General features: G+C 28.7%; 4 protein-coding genes and 1 pseudogene across 4 annotated transcripts; 1 reads left to right on the top strand and 4 right to left on the bottom strand.

Moving 5' to 3' along the window:
* Positions 1 to 358: 358 nt before the first annotated feature.
* Cdc23 (cell division cycle protein 23) lies at positions 359 to 2,683 on the top strand. Its single transcript, XM_018541275.1, has 7 exons — positions 359 to 459; positions 550 to 1,205; positions 1,426 to 1,605; positions 1,700 to 1,864; positions 1,937 to 2,183; positions 2,248 to 2,512; positions 2,573 to 2,683. Exons 1-7 carry the CDS (start codon positions 359 to 361, stop codon positions 2,681 to 2,683), a joined length of 1,725 nt encoding a protein of 574 aa, XP_018396777.1.
* A 572-nt stretch (positions 2,684 to 3,255) lies between these two features.
* Positions 3,256 to 9,203, bottom strand: LOC108775050 (Kinesin-like protein at 61F). Its single transcript, XM_018541327.1, has 16 exons — positions 8,999 to 9,203; positions 8,605 to 8,752; positions 8,351 to 8,500; positions 7,817 to 7,977; positions 7,604 to 7,753; positions 7,295 to 7,531; positions 6,699 to 7,074; positions 6,297 to 6,568; positions 5,760 to 5,899; positions 5,573 to 5,691; positions 5,150 to 5,503; positions 4,801 to 5,028; positions 4,530 to 4,709; positions 4,233 to 4,452; positions 3,439 to 3,560; positions 3,256 to 3,336 (listed from the first exon to the last, which is right to left on the bottom strand). The coding sequence occupies exons 1-16, from the start codon at positions 9,061 to 9,063 to the stop codon at positions 3,280 to 3,282; spliced, it is 2,979 nt and encodes a 992-aa protein (XP_018396829.1). The 5' UTR covers positions 9,064 to 9,203; the 3' UTR covers positions 3,256 to 3,279.
* A 3,316-nt stretch (positions 9,204 to 12,519) lies between these two features.
* Positions 12,520 to 13,743, bottom strand: LOC108775004 (probable oligoribonuclease). The gene is made up of 4 exons (XM_018541276.1): positions 13,567 to 13,743; positions 13,243 to 13,463; positions 12,978 to 13,089; positions 12,520 to 12,708 (listed from the first exon to the last, which is right to left on the bottom strand). The coding sequence occupies exons 1-4, from the start codon at positions 13,741 to 13,743 to the stop codon at positions 12,520 to 12,522; spliced, it is 699 nt and encodes a 232-aa protein (XP_018396778.1).
* A 2,415-nt stretch (positions 13,744 to 16,158) lies between these two features.
* LOC108775063 (15-hydroxyprostaglandin dehydrogenase [NAD(+)]) lies at positions 16,159 to 17,177 on the bottom strand. Its single transcript, XM_018541339.1, has one exon. The coding sequence runs from the start codon at positions 17,117 to 17,119 to the stop codon at positions 16,325 to 16,327; it is 795 nt and encodes a 264-aa protein (XP_018396841.1). The 5' UTR covers positions 17,120 to 17,177; the 3' UTR covers positions 16,159 to 16,324.
* A 639-nt stretch (positions 17,178 to 17,816) lies between these two features.
* On the bottom strand, positions 17,817 to 18,606 carry LOC108775061 (15-hydroxyprostaglandin dehydrogenase [NAD(+)]-like; annotated as a pseudogene).
* Positions 18,607 to 20,726: the final 2,120 nt, after the last annotated feature.

Below are 20,726 nucleotides of genomic sequence, written 5' to 3' on the forward strand. Positions count from 1 at the left end.
CAGCCTTGATCAGCCTTCGATGAAATATTCAAAATATATTCTGCTTAAATAATGTCGTTTCGTTATTCAGTAAAAAATATGCTATTTCATCTCCTGTATTAACATTTGGTTTACGTATTTAAATTAATTTAAATGATTTCATGTGCAACAGCCTTTAGTAAGCTCCGTGCACGAATTTTATGTTGGCTAGGTACACATGTGTAGCATACTTATATGATTATAAACAAATATGCCGGTGTACGAGCAAGTTATATTAAGAAAAATAGATTAATTAAACAAGAATTTACTTCTGGCTGTGTAACATTAAATGCTGTTATTTTTGTAAGTGACGTGATATAGAAGAATCAAGCTGAGCAAAATGCAAGAATCCGTCAAGTTCAATCTTAAGGAGGTTAAATCGGATCTTCTGCATGCAATACGTGAATGCTCTCAGCGCGGTTTACTACACACTACTAAATGGTGAATTTTTGTTTGAGTAAATGTATTACAATCCCTTTATGCATATACTTATAGGATTCCACAGTCTACATTCATGTCTCTTTGTTGTAGGTTAGCGGAATTAAATTATTCTTTGAAAAATATAGATATAGATGATTCGACTATACATACCAAGGTACCAGAGATCTGCGAAGCAGAGGATATCTATACCTTAGCTAAAACATACTTTGATCTAAAGGAATATGATAGAGCAGCTTATTTCACAATGGACTGCGTAAGTCCTAAGATTAGATTTCTACATTTGTATTCACGTTATTTATCGGGGGAGAAAAAAAAGATAGACGACATGACGGATGTGCCACCAGATCCTCTGAAGAACGAGACTCTAAAATACCTTTGTGCCGATCTAAGGTCAGATCATTTGGCATCGAAGCTAGATGGTTATGGATTATATCTCTTTGGTGTAACATTGAAGAAGCTGCAACTCATTAGAGAGGCAACAGATGTTCTAGTAGAATCTATTCATAAGGAGCCTATGCATTGGGGTGCATGGTTAGAGCTGGCTGCATTAATTACAGACAGGGAGAAGCTGGAGAGCTTATGTCTTCCTGATCATTGGATGAAATATTTCTTTATGGCACACATGTACTTAGAATTACAGCTCATAGATGAAGGCTTAGCTTTATATTGTCAATTGCAATCGATGGGTTTTCAAAAAAATGGTTATGTTTTAGCTCAAACTGCAATTGCAGTACATTATAGAAGAGGTAATTTAGCAAATTCAATATTTAGAATAAATAGCTGTTTATAATCTTTATTGAAATATCTTGAGTTAGATTATATTTTTCCTTAATTATATAAATTGATTTTAGAATTTTTATCTATTTATCATATCATTCATAATTATTTGAAATATATTTTCGTTTAAATGTGTTTGTGTCTGTGTGATATCACTTGAATATGTGATAAAAATATTTTTTATTTTAGATGTTGATAATGCAATAGAAACTTTTAAAAGAATAATAGATGAAGATCCATATTGCCTTGATAACATGGATACATATTCAAATTTACTTTATGTGAAAGAAATGAAAGTTGAATTAGCAGATCTAGCACACAGGGCTACCGAGATAGATAAATACAGATTAGAAACTTGTTGTATAGTTGGTAAGTATTAATTGTGCATCTTTTCAAAAAGCGCAATTTCATATTTAAGGAAAACATACTTTAAGAAAGATTTAAAAAATGATGTCCCTTTTAGGAAATTATTACAGCTTAAGAGCTGATCATCAAAAAGCAGTGATGTATTTTCACAGAGCATTAAAAATGAATCCTCAATATTTATCAGCCTGGACATTGTTAGGTCATGAATTTATGGAAATGAAAAATACCAATGGTGCTATTCACAGTTATAGACAGGCGATTGGTAAATTCTTTGTATATTTTTTGTTTGCATCACAAACATCGCATCTTTTATTTATAATTTTCAACTTGTTAGAGGTGAATAGACGGGACTATAGAGCATGGTATGGTTTGGGTCAGACGTACGAAATCTTGAAAATGCCATTTTATGGACTGTATTATTATAAACAAGCTCAGCTTTTAAGGCCCCACGACAGTAGGATGGTTTTAGCCTTAGGCGAAGCATACGAAAAACAGGATAAAATTCAAGATGCACTCAAATGTTATTACAAGGCATGCAATGTAGGCGATATAGAAGGAATGGCACTCTTAAAATTAGCAACGTATGTATCCAATATGTAGTACTGAAATGATAGAAATAAAAAAAATATATTTTTTTTGTCACAGACTGTATGAAAAATTAGGAGAACACGATCATGCAGCGGCAGCTTATACAGATTTTGTAGTGGATGAATTTCGTAATGTCGATAGAACAGAGCTGAGTCACGCGTATAAATATCTCACACAGTATCACTTAAAGAAGGAACAATTGGAGCAAGCTAATCACTATGCGCAGAAGTGTCTTCAGTTTGATGAAACAAAAGAGGAAGCGAAGGTGCTATTACGAACTATCGCTGAAAAAAGAGTTAAAATAGAAGAAACCTTTATGGTGGTAAGTGACATTATATAATAAAGTAATTAACAAAACAATTGAATTTCATTGTTTTTCTAGGTGGATGATATGAATGAAACGGATCCTGTGATTGAACAAAGAGCGCGAACGGATGCGACACCTGGAAGTCAACTATCGCCAATGAATCTTTCATTCATACCTACACCATAAAAACGGATATTTTCCATTCACAGTATGTAATTTTAATGCTTGTGTATCATAATTATCTTATACATAAATACAAAAGATTGAATGTATTTATATATTTTTTTGTAGTAAATTATTTCTTTTTTCTAACGTTATGTTAAAATTTCTTGAGAATTTATACTTTCATGTATAAAGTAGCTGTAATTGTAATTTATTATTAGATAGCATATAACGTATATATTATAAAAAACAGTTCGCGGAATTTAAATTTTTTCTGGTTAGAAAAAGATTATAAAATTGGTTATTAATTCAATGCCAGTTCAATCGGAATACTTACAATGTTTATTTATGTTTGTTATAAAAATCAATAGTGTAGTCAATTTATATGTAAATTTTAATTTACACATTAATATTAATAAATCGATATTTTTTTATATAATATATTGCAATAGATTTGTGTGAATTATTTCCTGTGTCAAAGATTTATTATTTATAATTCCGTTAATTACATTCTACCATGAAAATATTCTTAAATACACCTAATGTATATAATTAATTAATGTATATAATTTTTATTGTTAAGTATAAAATGCAACTGATTACCAGTTGAAGTATAATATTTAATTTGCATTTGGACATTTCTTCTTCGGCGAGTTATTATTGACCAATATTGTTTCCTGTAAATACAATACATAAAATATATATATTATAATTTCCATAATTCCTACAATTTTTTTATTCTTTAGAAATATGTAATTTCTGAATTTATATATATTTACTTCATCATCGGAATTGTTGAAGTAATTCCTTGTTTCTCTAAATCTCTGAATAATTCGTTCGTGTGGCGAAGTTGTAATAAGGTGTCGTGGATATTGATATTCTTTCCTTGCCGGTGTTAAACCTAAAAAGAAATGTTAAATATTAAATGAATTTTCAAGTCTGCTTTTTATTGCTGCATCGAACTGCAATAAAACTTTCTCGCTTTCTCACTAAATTTTAAATATATATAATTTTTTTAATTGCAATAAATGTATATTAGTTCAATCACAAAGAATGGATCCATCACTTACATATATAAAGGAAAATGTTAAAAAGATGTCAATTTCGCCCCCCCTCTCCCAGTTTGATTTAAATAGACCATGAAAAATCATTGTCTTGATCTTCAAAAACAGGAAATATCAATTATTTGTTCGAGAAGTGGTGGAGACATTACTAGAGAATGACTTAAATAAACTTAATGATTCTTAACTTTGATTATATATTTGTGGTTTTGTTAAATAAAAGTAGCAAAGGGTTCTTAAACTGATTACATTAAAGGGTCAGGTGATTTTAAATTTGTAATTGCAAAAGAATCTATATACAATGTAACATAAAAAGGTATGAAATATTTAATATTTTATATCGATATATGTACCAGAATAAAGTACAAAATATCTCGTAATAATTATTTTCTGTTTTTTTTTTTTAAGATCTCGATAATGATTTTTGAAGGTCTATTCAAATGTAACTTAGGCAAAAATTTACACTTTGTCAACACTTCATTAATACATAAATATAAAAATCGAAGATTTACCTGAAGGCGTGTCATGCCGTAAATCTTCAAGGAATTTTCCAATTTTTTCTTGTATTGAATGCATTTCTGTAAGTGTCTTGTCATTCCAGACAGACAAATTTTTACTTTCATTTGCAAGCTTATCATTTAGTTCTGTAGATGTTTGTAGATTTTTCTCTTTTAATTCTTCTGCAAGCTTTTTGTGATTATGACCTTTTTGTACTAGTGTATCATACATATTCTGTAAGAGAAACAATTAGATACATATATTACGTGTGTGTACAAAACAATTTTAATGTGTATACAAAGTATATTTACTTTGATAGATCCAATAGAAGAAGAATCATCTTCCTTTAATTTTTGTTTCATTTGTTTCATATCATTTTCGACGTGTAGTTTATTCTGTGCTAGTACATCGCAATGATTATTTAAATCAGTTTGAAGTTCGTCAGTTAAATTACGGCTATGTACTACAATTTGCTCTGCTAACATCCAATTCTAATAGAATAAAAGATACAGAATTAGTATATTATCTTGTCCATATTATTTAAAGTGCTTCATTTAATAATTAATGAAAATTAAATATTACCTTTTGTGTACTAGATATAACATCGTTTTTTAGTATATCTACATCATTCTGAATTTTCTGTTGCAAAGTCTCATTCCTTTCAACAGCCTTTTGGCAGTTATTGAGAATATCATTAGTTGTACTGTTACAAACTTCATCAACATTATTTAAAGTGGCACATGCAGTGGAATAATTCTCGTTCATGTTTTTATTCAACTTGTTAAATTGTAGCCATAAATTTTCAAACGACTGTAAAATAAGGACAATATATATAATTTAAGTAACATTAAAATATTAATCAAAGAATAAACAAAATGTTATTTAAAAAAATACTATTAGATAACAGAAAAAAATCATTACTAAATCATACCTTTTTAAACCTTTCTTGCTCTTCCATAATTTTATCATCACCTTGACGAATAGTTTGCATATTCTGTTTTATCGTGTTTATATTTTTATATAAATTATCACGTTCTTGCAACCTATAGTTACAAAGTTGTTTTGTAGATTCATTTGTATATGCCAATAATTTATCAAACTTCTGAGATACGTCGTCATTTAAATAACGTAAGTTCTTTACAATTTCCATATTATTAACTTCTATCAAATCATTAATTTTCGATGTCAGTTTTATGGATATGTCATTCAAAAATTTGCGTCCATGTTGAGTCATATTAGATGAATGTGCCATTTCTGTGTCTAGCCACTCGTGATAGTGTTTGTACTAAAGAGAAATTTATTATACACATTCTTTTTTGTTATATTTTATATATATATTATAAATAATACCTACCGAATTATGTACATTATTTATGATTTCATCTGTTGCTAACTTTTGTTTATTAACAATATCATTTGACATATGGTAGATTAGTGCATCAATATCCTTTTTAAATAGTTCCATTCGTGAATCTGTAACAATATTTGTATAATGTACATATTCCACATTTATCAAACGTATTCTCATAATTTTTACTTACCAATGTCACTATTCATAGAAGTGCAAAAATCTATAAATTCTTGTGTATTAACTGTAATATTATTTTCCATATTTTGAAACTGTTTTGAAATGTTACTTCGGAACTGATGACTGATATGCTCGTTTTCTTTTTCCAGTTGTCTATAAACATATTTTTAAATGTATTTTGAAATGACTATAATGCTATCATATTATTAAAAAAATATTTATATATATTACAAAATATTAATAAAAAATAATATTGAGCGCGAGTATAGCAGACAATGTCTATCATGCTAGAGGTTCCGGATTCGATCCTAGTAGGAACTAAAATATTTACGCTCGTATCTTGGCTTGGAAAAGGTCGGCAAACTCTCGAGAATATTCTTGCTCACAGAAACATCTCTCGAAAAATTCGCCGTTTGGAACCGGCATTAGAACTATAGGTCCCATATGCTTGTAGTAATTGAATAATTAGAGTACGCAAGCATACGAGAGAGGTATAACACAGGCCAGAGATCTAACTTATGAGAAAGAACAAGAAAAATAATATAGTTACCTCTTATAAGAAATTTTATCTTGAAGCTTATTTACATCGACTGTTGCCGCATCTGCTACATCCAAGAGCTTTTGTGCTTGCGATAAGAGCTGTTTTTCTGTAGATACATGTTTTTCTACTAAGTGAGATTGTTCTTCTTTCTGAAGTTCTGTTACTTGTAAAAGATCTTCAGTTGATTTCAAAATATGTGCAGTGGCTTCTAATTGTTCCTCGGTTTTGTGCAGATAATCAGTTTGTGCGATATGTCTTGCTTCTAAATCATTAAATATTTGCTAAACAAAAATAAAAAATTTAGAATAAGTATTAATTATTTAAGTAGTATTAATATACTACCACTTTTAGTATTAATTACTTAATAGTGTTCATACTGTAATAAAATATAAATTAATCATTTATAATTACCTCCTTAGCATCCATAGTTTCTTTAAGTACTTTAATATGTGCTATTTTTTCTTCAATTTCCCTAGTCTGATTTTCAATTAATGTTTGCATTTCGTTATAATTCTCATGCGCCAAATATACACCGTTTCGTTCACGTGCTGCTAACAAGTCTCTCCTGAGTCTCTCAATTTCTTCTGTATACTCTTTAAGCAAGGCTTTCTTAGATAATTTCTGATTGATTTCAGGTCGATTTGTAATGTTTTTGGCACGATGAGCATAATCTAACGTCGATAATGTTTCTTCAAGATTTATACTCGCTGGAGAAATTGTTGCAATGATTGACGTTTTTGTTCGTCCTCCTAATGATTCTTGCAAAAGTCTTGTTAATTTTGATTCCCTGACCAATAAAAAACACAAAAATAGATTAGATCAATATATTTCACAGATAGATATTTATTAAAATGACAATTATATAATTATAAAGGGCTAGTAAGAGTCTGATAATTTTAGAAACATTTTCATAGATATTTATTAAACTTTAATGTTAATATAATTTTTTTTAATTTCTTGTATTTTTGTATTTATATGAAATATTACATTATGTAAATTTGTGTTACCGATATGGTACATGAGGTGCTCTTTCCACAAGTGCTGTTATAACTCGACCAAGAGTTAATAATGATTGATTAATATTTCCTGCTTCTCTTGCTCTCCTATCAACTGCACCAGATCTTCCAACATTTTCACTCCCAGCTAAATCTACTAAATTTAGTTTTCCCGTTTTTAATAGTTCTTCGCCATCTACGTTATTCTCTTTTATATGAATAGTAATTGAAAATACTGTGTGGGAACGACTAAAAGAAGCAATATATATAAGTAGCGTAAAGTTTTAAAGTAATCACATATTTTTAATTTAAAACAGTAACCTTGAATGAGCATTCATTAAAGTTGCAGCTGTTTGTCTTCTCTCCGATCCCTTTTCTAAGATCTTGTAAACTTCATTTTTATTGTGTACGGTTACTTCTTCTAATCCATGAATAATTATTGAACCTTTTCTTGTGGCATCTTCATAAAGCCTAAAAAATTATAAACACTACATTAATCTAATTTTTATAGTTTTTATAAGAATACAATATTACCTTATTTTAGATGCATCATCAGTAGGTGATAACAAGTCAAATAATTCTTCATTGTATAACTCAAGAAAGCTAACTCGTACTGTATATTCTTGTGCTTCCAACATACGTAATTCATCAAACAAATGACTCAATGCACGTGGTATAATTCCAGCTGTAGTATCCTATAAAATCAAATTTAAATTGTATATATACGAGCAGATTATTATATCATCATATTTATATGGTATAAGATACAAAAGTTAGTTCTAAATTTTATGTATAAGATTGTATATAGCTGTAAATTTTATTTTCTTTCTTTTGAATTATTTTAATCTTCTATAATTTTTTATATATCAAGTATTGTTGTAATTTAATAATCAGGAAGCTCTAATTATTTCTTCGTATTATAATACAAAAAGTTGTTCTAAGTTATTTATATAACTAAGTTATATATTTATTAAGTATATTGTTTATTTATATATATTAAAATTTGATAAGAGATTTCATGCATAACATTTGATAATACTTAATATTTTTTTAAATAATACAACTTACACTTTGCCAATGTAATGATGGATCATTGCTAACACCTTCCATGGTAAATGTTTTTCCAGTTCCAGTTTGGCCATAAGCAAAAACTGTACAATTATATCCAGCCAATACTTCCTCAAGCAAAGGGCTAACAACTGCATTATATACATCTATCTAAAAATTACAATCTTTTTTTAAAACAAACGTTCCTTCAAAGCAACAATTATGGAAAAATTCATTTTTTATACAATACAAAGAAATATCATATTTGTCTCTACCTGTTTTGATACAGGTCCAAATACTTTGTCAAATGTGAACTTTTTTGAATGACTGCCTTGTATCCTTTCATGCACCACTATTTCTTTGTTAGTTGGTAATTCCAATACCGAAATAGATTTTCCAATTTTTTCGTTCTGATTTATTGGCCTGTTGAAAAAAGTTATTTCATAAAGATAATAGTATCAACATAAGAAATAAGAATAACAAAAATTGAATGTATAAACTAATATTTATTTAACAGTAAAATTAAAATTGTCAAACAAGAAAACAAAGATTTAAAAAATTTGTTAAGATAGAATTTTATGCACCTTCTCGTTATGGATAGAGCTTCAGTTTCCTTAACAATATACACAATAATGCGTCAGTAACACAATAATTATTATTATCACCTACCTGACACGCACGAAAACCTGTATATGCTGATTCTTCTCTTTTTTCGCGTTACGTGTATCATTCATTTTGAATTCGATTTGTTGCACAATTATTTCTCACTACGACACAAAACGATTAGCCACGATTTTACATTCATCAACTGAAAGATACTTCGTTTTATTTCACGTTCATTTACTGTTTATAAACGCTACACGCTACACGCCAAAAACTGCTATGCTATCCGTTAAAGAATTTAAATTGAGATGTTTTGCGCGATCGCCACCAGGTGAAGATGTGCAATTACGGGTGCGGTAGAGTTGCCACTACGAATGCTTCGAAGCGTTTGATTAACCCAATCAGAAGAAAGAATTTTACAAATTAACCAATCAAGAAACGCTTCGAAGTATTCGTAGTGGCAACTCGACTGCACCCTACATTGGACATGTTCAAACTGGACAAAGATGCTAAGGTGAGTTCAGAATTGTCATCCGGATGCACCCAGATGGTTTGAACATTTTCAGTGCCTTGTTTATCTAATAAACGATAAACACAGAATGATGATTTAAAGTACATGAGCGATACACAAATCAAACAGCCTTTATTCAAACAGCCTTCACCGCACAGACCATCACACGTACGAAAATTTTAGTAATAATCGTAAGGTCTTAAGCAAATCGACCAATCACAATCAAGATTAAGATCTCACATTTTCAAACGCTAAACTGTGATTGGCCGATTTGCTTAAGACCTTACGATTACTACTAAAATTTTTGTACACGTGTGATGGCCATCATGCCGTTCCGTATAAAAAAAGGCTTGGTTTCACAAATATTATTATAATTAATTTTAATTTTGGTTTAACTTACTATTTAATTTTTTTCCATTTCCAAGAATTAAAAAAAAATAGAAAGGTAAAGTTAATCTTATATTTGTAGAACCGAATCTTTTAATTGTATGTAGATATATATATGTATATAAAAATAAAATTTTATTTTATTAAATTTTTATTATGTTCACTGAAGGATAATTCTTTTAATTCACATCATATTCATACATTTATTTTCACAATGCGATTCATAAATCTAATAAGCTAACACCTAGGTGTTAATAAATTAACTTTCCAGTAAATAAGAATAATATGGATTGAATTGGATTCAGATTATCAGAAATTCGCGAACATTAAAATAAATCCTTTTCAATCTAAATGCATTTTTTTTAGATTTGTAGCAATTATGTATATGAAGCACATTTTTATACCTTTTAATCTAAAAATAATATCGCGGATTTTTTTTATGTTTCTATATTGTCAGCTTCACATCTTTTATATGCATATACTACTGACAATTCAAATTCTGAATATAAAATACAGTTTTTCAACCCAATTGAATTCAATTGAATAAAGAACTTTTTTTCAATTGAATTAAATTGGGCATAAAAATTTTAATCCATTTTCGATTTTATTAAGTTTATTCTCAATTCAATTCATCTTTTTCTAATTCTCTTATATCCAATAAAATATTTAGTTTAATAATCTATAAGTTAATATCTTAAATCTATAGTTTTTAATAATATTTTGAAAATAAAGCTTTATATAAAATATTCACAAAATATTTATGTAACATTTTATTTACAAAAATATTACATAATATTTATAATCAATGTTTAATTTTAATCTATGCAATCTAAAATTACAAAAATGTTTACAAAATATTAAAAAAATATATCTTATAAATATATTATGTTTGTAATGTTAATTAATATTTATGTTATAATGTTATTAATATTAATTTGGATAATTTCTCTACATACAATATGTATGTTGGTGGTCGAGAGATGAGATTATTAACTGTTGGACATAATATTTGAAGACTTTATATCTGCACAACATTGCTACCAAGAATGCATACTATGATTTGCGATTTATAATTCAACGTTATATGCGTTAAAATAAAGTTTTGATGAAGATAGCTCAAACTTGAACAGAAATAACGTACATTGTTTTAATATTTTTGACTGAAATTTTGTTAATATATATGCTGCGCAATATTTGTTCCAGCGCTGATAACAACTCTTAATAGTCTCGTTAAATATATATTATTATATGCGTAGCTTATTATATAACTAAAAGAAATTTTTTAAAAATTAACTTTTTTTATGGTTAGTATTTTAAATATTTGCAAATATTTTGTAAGTATTTTATAAATATTGTGTGCTGTCTGGGTAGTCCGGTTCCACCAATATAGAAAAGATTAATTTTAATCTCAATTTAATTTACTCTTTATTTTTCTAATTTTGAGAGTTAAAAAAGTAAACAGTAAGTTAAACCAAAATTAATCTTATATTGGTGAAAAGGGCCCTTATAAGTAAAAAATCAATAATTGAAGAAATATAACAACGATTGCTTATCTTTTATTGTTAAATTATTCACGATTATTTGACAGTAGTATAAAACACGTTTTTAAATTTCAATATGTTTTTATCCATTGATCATGTTTTTATAATTAATTTATGATCAAAGTAATCTACAATTATTCTGATCATCAGATGCATTATTGTGGGATTTTTTCAACTGGGGAATTTGTTGTATAATGGAGAAGAATAGTTACTGCCTTGTAACTGCGACTAAATAAATATCAATTTACTATAATAATTATTTATATTGTTTTACTGAAGAAGGCTAAAAAACTTAGCTAAAACACGCATTAATTATTTTCTTATAATTGACATAAAGCTTTTTTAAAGCAAAATTGTTCATTGTACAGCGTTAATTCTCAATTGCCTGTTATCATTTGTTTATTTATTGAATTTGTCATTTCGGGAATTTCGTTAATATTGTTACCTTAAAAAAAATGAAGAAACAGTTAATACTACAATCACGGGGCTAAATCGCGGTACAAAGTAAATTTGGCTTTTTACAAGAGCAAGTTTTCACCATAAAATTAAAATTACTTGTAATTAATTATGATTATTAATAAAAAGTCACAAAAATTTGAACTCTATCCAAATCCAAATAAACTAGAAAAAAAAAACTATCAGTTGGATAAAAAATGGCATAGCCACGATTCTAATATTAAACCGAGATTAAAATTAAACTACATTGATAGAGAAATGAGCATTAAATTCTTTTAAAACTTAAAACTTTTTCACTGCTCTCTTCCACACTGAAAAAAATGCATGAAAATTTTTTTATTTAATTAAGTGTACTAATTAATATTAATTACGTATAAAGAACCTTATATAAATTAATATTATAGAACTTAATTCCTGCCGTTTTTTTTTAGATTCTTCATAACTGGAGAAATGTGTGCCCGTAAGGGTGATCAATTCCATTGATCAGAAGAGATGGTAATCCGATGATGCCATGTCTGGAGAGTACGCTGGTTGAGGACTTCCCATTCAAGCTCTAGAAGTGTCTGCTTCACACTTTTCGGAATATACGGTCGAGCATTAGATATCATTAAAAAAATGACTTTACGTCGATTATTGGCTATGGATGGTCCTTTTTTCAAGACGGCCATTGGAGTAATATTTAACGCTTTCGACTACTGTAAAAACGTTTTAGCTGGATTCTCATCGAGCAATCTTGCAGCTCGACGTTCGGGACGTTCTTTGTCACTCACGTCAAAATCACCGTTTCGAAAGTGTTCAAACAAAACTCTACATGTTTTTTCCGATGCATTTTCATCACCGTACACTTCAGTTAATAAACGATGCGTTTCAGTTGCAATTTTCTTGAGGTCAAAGAGTGAAGAAGTACATGTCGGAAAAACAGTTTATCGCGGTTCATTTTCAATCGATTGGAAAATCTCTTTGATGTCGAGAAATCTAACTTATGAGGATTGAATCACTTTCAACAATGTCTAAACTACAAAAGACATGCGACTTCACCGTCGAAACTCGCCAGCGTTGGATTTGATATCCTCTAATAGCGAGCGGCAAAAATCAAGTTTTTACCATCTAATAAATATTAAATATGACTATTAAATTATAGCAACTTAAAGAAATGTTTTTTATAATGTCTTAGCTCATCAATACTTTCTTTTATATCATCCAAAGCTCTATGATTTAGTTTCTTTTTTGGTGCTGAATTATATACATTCGGATTCCATCTCCTAAAAATTATGAAGATTTATTCATAGTATCATATTTTTCTGTTTAAATCGCCTTAAATATCAATTGCAAAACAAATTGTTTTTACAATGTATAAGAAAAACAAATCAACATTTCTATTGATTTATATAAAAATAGAAGAAATTTATTTTTACCTAGCAATTTCCTTAACTGTAGCAACATCGATAATTCTGTAGTGTAAGTAATTATTAACTAGTGGCATATACTTGTATAAAAAAAAACGATCCATGTACACCGAACTTCCAGCCAACGGGCATGAATGTTCATGAACATATTTTTTTAAAAAATCAAATACTCTCTTCTCGGCCTCTTCCAATGATACAGTACTTAAACGAGAGCTTTCAGTTAATCCCGTCTAAAATATATAATAATTAAATTAGAGCTCAAGATATATATCAATTTGCAAATACTAAAAGGTTTAAAAATATTAATATTGTCCATGTAAGTTAAAAGTTTACCTTACTGTGGTTTTCTTTACTCCAGTCATTCATATTTTCTAATACCGCGTCTGACTGATGTACTACAATATTTAGTTCCTCGCTAACAATATTTAATTTTTTATCTGTTACAATGCAGGCAATTTCTAATATATGATCTTTATCTACATCAAGACCAGTCATCTGTAAAAATATCATGCAATTATTTTATGTTTCTAAATTAATTTTTTTTATTACTCTTTATTATAATCATTATATGTATGTATATATATATATATACAACCCAAACAATATAATTAGTATTCTTGGGCGCCATTTTGTTAACAATAATATATTTGACAATCTGTAGCTATAAATGAAAAAAAAAGTAAAAATTAGTTATTAAAAATAAATGTCAAAATAGAGATTAGTATTCATCTGTGTTATCATTGAATTGTTTCATATAACAGTAAAATATCAAATACTATTATTAATTATTTTTATATCACATATGTTTCAAAAATACTTTAATACGGTTTACGTTACATAAAATTACACTATTATAAAAGTATTGATAAAATTTTATACAATTATTATACAAGTATTGATAAAATTATATAATAATTGTTATACAAGTATCGATAAAATTATAAAAAAAATTGATAAAATTGTATTTCTTGAAACGGGCATTTGGACAATATAATTTTAGAGATAACCTCCAATATATGCGATAAACTTCAAATACGTGTTTTTTCTAAAAATGTAAAAATGTAAAAGCTAAAATATAAAACTAACGTAATATGACAATATGTGTATAAAGCCGATGTAATGATGATTGTTTATTTTTGATGAAAATAATACTTTAAACGACAATAAAATATCGAAATTTACTCTACGATTGACACCACGAGATTACCTTGGATCTTGTACGGTTTCGACTACCTTAGTAAACTCATATGATCATACATATGATTATACGTATATGTTAACATGCGTCTTTCGAATATAACAGAGAGAATCAAAGTTTTTAATTCGATATTTGTTTAAATCAATATATCAGTCATTTGCGGCATTGCAGCATACATTACAATTCGCCGTTTTTTTTTTCATAAACAAGATTAGCAAAAAATTGTAATTAATTTATTCATGTTTTATATCTTAAGTAAACGGAAAATTTAATAATCATCATTTTTAATTGATAAAGGTTAAAGCAATAATAATAGTGTAGCGTTATATATTAACATTTTTATGTGTTTAAATAAATTTTTACAAATTTTTTTGGACAAGTAAAAATTGACAAAGTGTAAAGAAAATTTTTCATCTTCTTCGGGTAGTAGTTTTTTATATATAAAAAATATCAAACTCACAGAAATTAAAAAAATAGTAATTTCTTGAAAGTAAAAATTTCAAAAAATATTTCTAATAAATGTAAATTTTGTTAATATTTTTAACGAAGATATTGTAAAATTAATCCTTTTGTGTAAAAAGACTTTCCCTATCTAATATGTTTTATATAAATAGACAATGATCGAAATTATAATAGTGACTAGATACTATAGAGTATAATAGGAGTAAATAGACTGATAATGCGAAGTTATGATATTTAATTCTTTTTTATAATACATTATAAATTGGTGCATACACATATTTTGCTTTTCTCTCTCTTACGATCCAAATTAATTTTGTTGGTCATAAAATAAAGAAAAATTACGTAAACGTAAGTATATATACATTAAAAAAAAAAATCTGTTTTTTATTCTTGTACTCTTTATAAACTGGCGCATACAGAGCAATAAATTAAAGTAAAACAAACACGTACATTTTTTTCACTGGTAATATAAAGCGATAATAATGACGCACCAATCACGTAACGTCGTTACTGATCTGTCATACCATTGGACGCACGTAGCTATCGTGATGCGGTATAAATAGCCTGGAAGAATGGCTTAAAAAAATACAACGAACTGAGACGTCGTACGCTTCATATCGTTCTCGAATCGTAAATATATAATGTCTGGTCGTGATCGTGGCAAAGCTGACAAAGCTAAAGTGAAGTCCCATTCCGATCGTGGACTGTAGTTCCTTGTTGAATGTATCCACTGGCTTATGCGAAAAGAAAATTACGTGTTGATGCTGATGCTCTGGTTTATCTAGCTGCCGGTGATGGAAACCTCGCTACTGAAGTTGGCGAGAAGCGCCACTCGCTTGAACAAGCTACTCTCTGGCATTACGTTATATTATACTTAATATCTTCCATTACTCTTATTTTTTGAATATGTATTTTCCAAATTTAAAGCTTATCTTTAACGAATGTAACATGTTTCGTAATTATAATTACAATTCTACAAAATTGTAGAATATTATTCGATAAAACAATTTATTTAAAATGAAAAATAATTAAAATATCAATTAAATTACTCTAAAATTACCTAATGTCTTTTTTATAACGTTTAATTGATGGTTAAATAGTAAAAGATGCTCTCTCTCTCTTTCTCTCTCTCGATATCTTTATTTTTAAAAAGTTTTTACATCGCTACTAACTTTATATAAAATTAAATATGATTCCTAAAATCTTCAAACAAAATATTAAGATAAGTGTGTGAAGATAATTTATTTTTATTTATATTAATTATCGTAAATGTTATCAATTCAGTTATAATAAGGTTGTTTATTTTGAAATTGACATAGTGTCAAACGCAGAATTAATTGTTATTTGATCAGACTTTTATTTTTTTTTTATTCATAGTAATTCCGTAGAAGTAGTACCCAAAAAAAGATTCATAACATATAAAATATCAACTTATACTGGCAAAGACCGTTTAGAATAATGAGGGAAGTCCACGGCATATGGTGGTTGACCACCTTCAGAGACCCAAGCTGCTCCGTTTTCACCCTTCTGAATAAGATCTAACATCGCCAGTGCTACATTGTCGGTTGTTTGGATCGGATAATTCTTAAAATCATCTGCAATGTTGTTCGCAGCGTGAATAATATAGTCACAGATCTTATCCTTGACATTTGTGGGCATTGCAGTTGCTGTAACGCCTGGGCACATGATAATTACTCGCACTTCGGTCTTGTCATACATGCTTGCCAGAGATTGGCTAAATCCCAGGACAGCAAATTTCGAAGCGCTATATATTGGCAACAATTGATCTGGATGCAACCCAAGTATGGATGCAATATTCACGATTACACCGCCTTTGCCACCTTTATGCTTCCCCATATAATCGAGGGCCAACATAGAACCGCGAATTAGAGCCTTGACATTGAGATCGATCGTTTCGTCCAAATATTTATCGTTCAACATACCAGCATTGTTAATAAGAATATCGAGCCCTTTAAATGCATCGACGATCTTCTTGAACGTCTTCTCTAAATCGTCAGGCTTCGTCACGTCGCAAGCAAGGAAGACAGCACGACCCTTCCCAAATTCATTCTCCAAAGTAGCTGTCGCATTCTGGCCATTCGATGTTGGCAGGTCCACCACGGCAACACATCTTGCACCATTACGTAATAATATCTCGGCATATTTGTAACCTAATCCGTTAGCTGCTCCAGTGATCATTACAGTCTTATTCTGCACGTCGTACATTGTTCTGATTCCTTAAAACCTTCTATGTGAGATACTTTACTGAAATATGAGTCCTTAAGTGAATCGTAAATAACACTGTTTCTTTAAATAGAATTCATCTGCAGTTATACTTCTTCTTATCAGTTTTATCATTCAATGATAAACTTACTGGTGAGAAATTATTTTTTTTTTATTTTTCTCACAACTTATATACATCTCGTTATTTGATAAATTTGTTACAATTATAATTTTGAAATTCAAATGTATAATGTGTGTGTACGTACATAAAAGTTATAAATAATAATATAAACCGCCGGTAACGTTGAACTTTATAAAGACACTGTCGATTTTCGGATTAACTTCTTACTTGTATAAGATCAGATTTGCAAAATTTCTTGTTTAAATAAAAAAATATTTAAACAAATTAATAAAAGAATTTTACACAAATATAATAACATGTTTAACAAGTTATTTATTCGAAAAAAATTTGTTTATATCGATCCTTAAAATTAAGATTCAAGACAGAAAATGAAAACATATGTTATATTAACATAGAATATTATCTATTCTATTAATTATCATAGATATATACGAGTAATTAATTCAATCTTAATGCCGTTATTTTATACTTAAAAATGGATCTAATTTTATAATTGATTTGATAGTTGTCGTGAAAATTAATTAAAACAACATAAAGCAAATTATCAACTATTATAATTTATACAGGCAAAGATCGTTTGGAATAATGTGGAAAGTCCACGGCGTATGGTGGTTGATTATATTCGCTGACCCAAGTCGCTCCGTTTTTACCCTTCTGAATGAGATTTAACATCGCAAGTGACACATTGTTTACTGCTTGTTTCGAATCTTTATCTAAATTAGCAGTATTGCTCCCTAACACAATGCGAACGGAGTCACAGATCTTATCGCTAATAGTTGTGATCAACGATGTTGCTGTAGCGCCAGGACACATAATGACCACTCGAACTCCAGTCTTGTCATACATGCTTGCCAGAGACTGGCTGAATCCTAGAACGGTATATTTCGAAGCACAATATATTGGAACAAAATAAGTTGGTGTCAATAACAGATGCAATGTTCACAATTGTACCACCTTTGCCACCTTTATGCTTTCCCATATAATCAAATGCCAACATAGAGCCGCGAATTAATGCTTTAACATTGAGATCGATTGTTTCTTCCCAAAAGTTATCATTTAAAATACCAGCGTTATTGATAAGAATATCAAGCCCTTCAAATGCATCGACGATCTTCTTGAACGTCTTCTCTAAATCGTCAGCCTTCGTCACGTCGCAAGCAAGGAAGACAGCCCGGCCCTTCCCAAATTCATTCTCCAAAGTAGCTGCCGCCTTCTGGCCGTTTGATGTTGGCAGGTCGACTACAGCAACACTCTTTGCATCATTATGAAGTAGTATTTCGGCATACTTATAGCCTAATCCTCCAGCTGCTCCAGTGATCATTACAGTTTTATTCTGTACGTTATACATTATGTTAACTTCTTGAAGCCGTGAATCTCAAAAACGTGAAATGCTCTGGCAAAATGTGAGATTTTTTAACAAATCGTAATAAATGACTGTGTAAGTAAAGTGTATACTTAATCTAATAATTCTTATCTTATCTTCTTATCTTGTTTAGTAATGCTGTATTTATAATGATACAATATTCATCAATAAAACTTGGTTGGTGCAGAATATGAGTAATAACGCGACCAATGAAGGATCTGATAAAAATAATAGTTTGCTTTCAAATACTTTAAATAACAAATATGCTTATCAAATGTTATATGTATTAAAGTATTTACAATACAATTTTTGTTATTTAATTTAATATTCAGAATAATCAATTAGAACAAAAAGGAGAATAAGAGAAGACCGGAAGAAGCTTTCATGTGATTACAACCAGAACAGAGTATTTATCATGGAACAAGTCGGAATGGATTCTGATCGGAATTATTTAATGATTTCTTAGATTTTTATTATATTTTCTTTTTTTTTTTAGAGAAAACAAAATTCATTCCGATATGTTTCATGATAGGTATCCAGGCCTGTCAAAAACTCGGCTCGTATAAGTCTAAACGCTTTCATTTTTCTGTCGCGTCGTCTCGGAGCATGAATAACAAAAGTATAAGTAACAAAAGATAGATACCAGCATTCTACCTGAATTCAGGTCTGTTTAACATGTAGTACAAAACGAGAAACACGTTGCAGTAATATTGCTGCAAATTTCTTTACTCATATATTATATCTTCTATATAATAATAAGAAACAAGTCCGAAGAAAATCGGCATCATATACATATAATATTAAGGATATCACTGGCAGAGGAAAATAGGCAAAATAAAAACGACTACTATAGGTATATAATTGTATAGATATAAATTAAGCGATAGGGTGTCTTTGTTTCCTTCATTCTATGACGCTCTTGGACCTGAACTCAGGTATTTATTCTTTTGTACGTATTTACTAACTTGCTCATCTAACGAAACGGAGAGAGATGGAAGTGTTTCCGTTCACGAACCTAGTTTTGCATACAGATCCAAACTAAAATATTATAAAGTCAAACTTTAATTTGGTAAATATATTGATTGTAAATAAAAATTTTCGGCTTAATATTTTTTAAATACAGCCAATATTATTTTCAATTATCGGACAATTTCTTTCCAAATTTAATTTGGTAAATATGCTGCTACGATTCTCGTCGTATCGATCGTTATTTTTTTGCCGAAATGCTATGTCGAAATTAATTACGCAAATTATCAATATTTTATCTGTTTTTGTAAATATACTCGTATAATTGCAGATTACAAATTCTATGTAAGATTTCGTCATATAATTTTATAAATGTTGTAGCGAGTTGTCTCTACGGAGTTATTTACAAATAATTTTAGAGGAGAATGAGACTCTGTTGTTCCTGAATATTGGCCTTTTTAAATAAAAGTTTCGTTGGATACATATAATTATCAATAAAATTGTTATAGCTTTCTACTATTTATATTTCATGCTTTTCTCTCTTCGTAACTCTTGAAATATTTAAGACAATTTTAGAAAAAGGATTAAAGATATAAATATAGTACATAAACTTCCTATGCTTATAATAATTTTTCTTTGTAATTATACATGACTTAATACATATTTTTCTTAAACTTTTGCTAATAATTTTTTTAAATACCTGGATATAATTTCGTGACGTTTTAAAAACTTTCTCGGATTTTTAATAAATTAGAATAGTTTCCAAAAGCGTCCATGCAGAAAGTCTTTTCTAAAATTCTTTACATATAAATAATTCTGAAATATTCTAAAATTGTTCATCCTATAATTTTTAATAAAATTTTATCATACATGAAAAAGTTTAAGATATTTTTTCAGAAATTATAGACTAAATAAGAAATTTAAAAAAAATTAGTATATTTAGAATTTACATACACGCGAGCGCGTATGTGTGTGTATATATATATATATATATATATTATACATTTACACATAAAATTCCAAGAAAATGACCTTCTCATTCCCACTATTTCTGAAAAGCCTTGAGCAAATTTATGACCTGAAAGTTTCCTACCATTGCTCCAATATAAAGACCAATCACAGTCAATCGAGTTATAGGT

Source organism: Cyphomyrmex costatus, unplaced genomic scaffold, assembly GCF_001594065.2.
Source record: "Cyphomyrmex costatus isolate MS0001 unplaced genomic scaffold, Ccosl1.0 scaffold281, whole genome shotgun sequence".
NCBI classification, from domain to species: domain Eukaryota; kingdom Metazoa; phylum Arthropoda; class Insecta; order Hymenoptera; family Formicidae; genus Cyphomyrmex; species Cyphomyrmex costatus.

Excerpts from the sequence above, each read along its gene's own strand:
- Cdc23 (XM_018541275.1), top strand. The coding sequence starts at position 359 with ATGCAAGAATCCGTCAAGTTCAATCTTAAGGAGGTTAAATCGGATCTT. Across the intron at positions 1,865-1,936 it reads CAGTTATAGACAGGCGATTG|AGGTGAATAGACGGGACTAT; the intron begins GTAAATTCTTTG and ends TCAACTTGTTAG. Across the intron at positions 2,184-2,247 it reads GCACTCTTAAAATTAGCAAC|ACTGTATGAAAAATTAGGAG; the intron begins GTATGTATCCAA and ends TTTTTGTCACAG.
- LOC108775050 (XM_018541327.1), bottom strand. The coding sequence starts at position 9,063 with ATGAATGATACACGTAACGCGAAAAAAGAGAAGAATCAGCATATACAG. Across the intron at positions 3,561-4,232 it reads ACGGCATGACACGCCTTCAG|GTTTAACACCGGCAAGGAAA; the intron begins GTAAATCTTCGA and ends ATTTCTTTTTAG. Across the intron at positions 3,337-3,438 it reads TCAACAATTCCGATGATGAA|GAAACAATATTGGTCAATAA; the intron begins GTAAATATATAT and ends TTGTATTTACAG.
- LOC108775004 (XM_018541276.1), bottom strand. The coding sequence starts at position 13,743 with ATGATATTTTTACAGATGACTGGTCTTGATGTAGATAAAGATCATATA. Across the intron at positions 13,464-13,566 it reads GTAAAGAAAACCACAGTAAG|ACGGGATTAACTGAAAGCTC; the intron begins GTAAACTTTTAA and ends TATATATTTTAG. Across the intron at positions 13,090-13,242 it reads ACAGTTAAGGAAATTGCTAG|GAGATGGAATCCGAATGTAT; the intron begins GTAAAAATAAAT and ends CATAATTTTTAG.
- LOC108775063 (XM_018541339.1), bottom strand. The coding sequence starts at position 17,119 with ATGTACGACGTGCAGAATAAGACTGTAATGATCACTGGAGCAGCTAAC.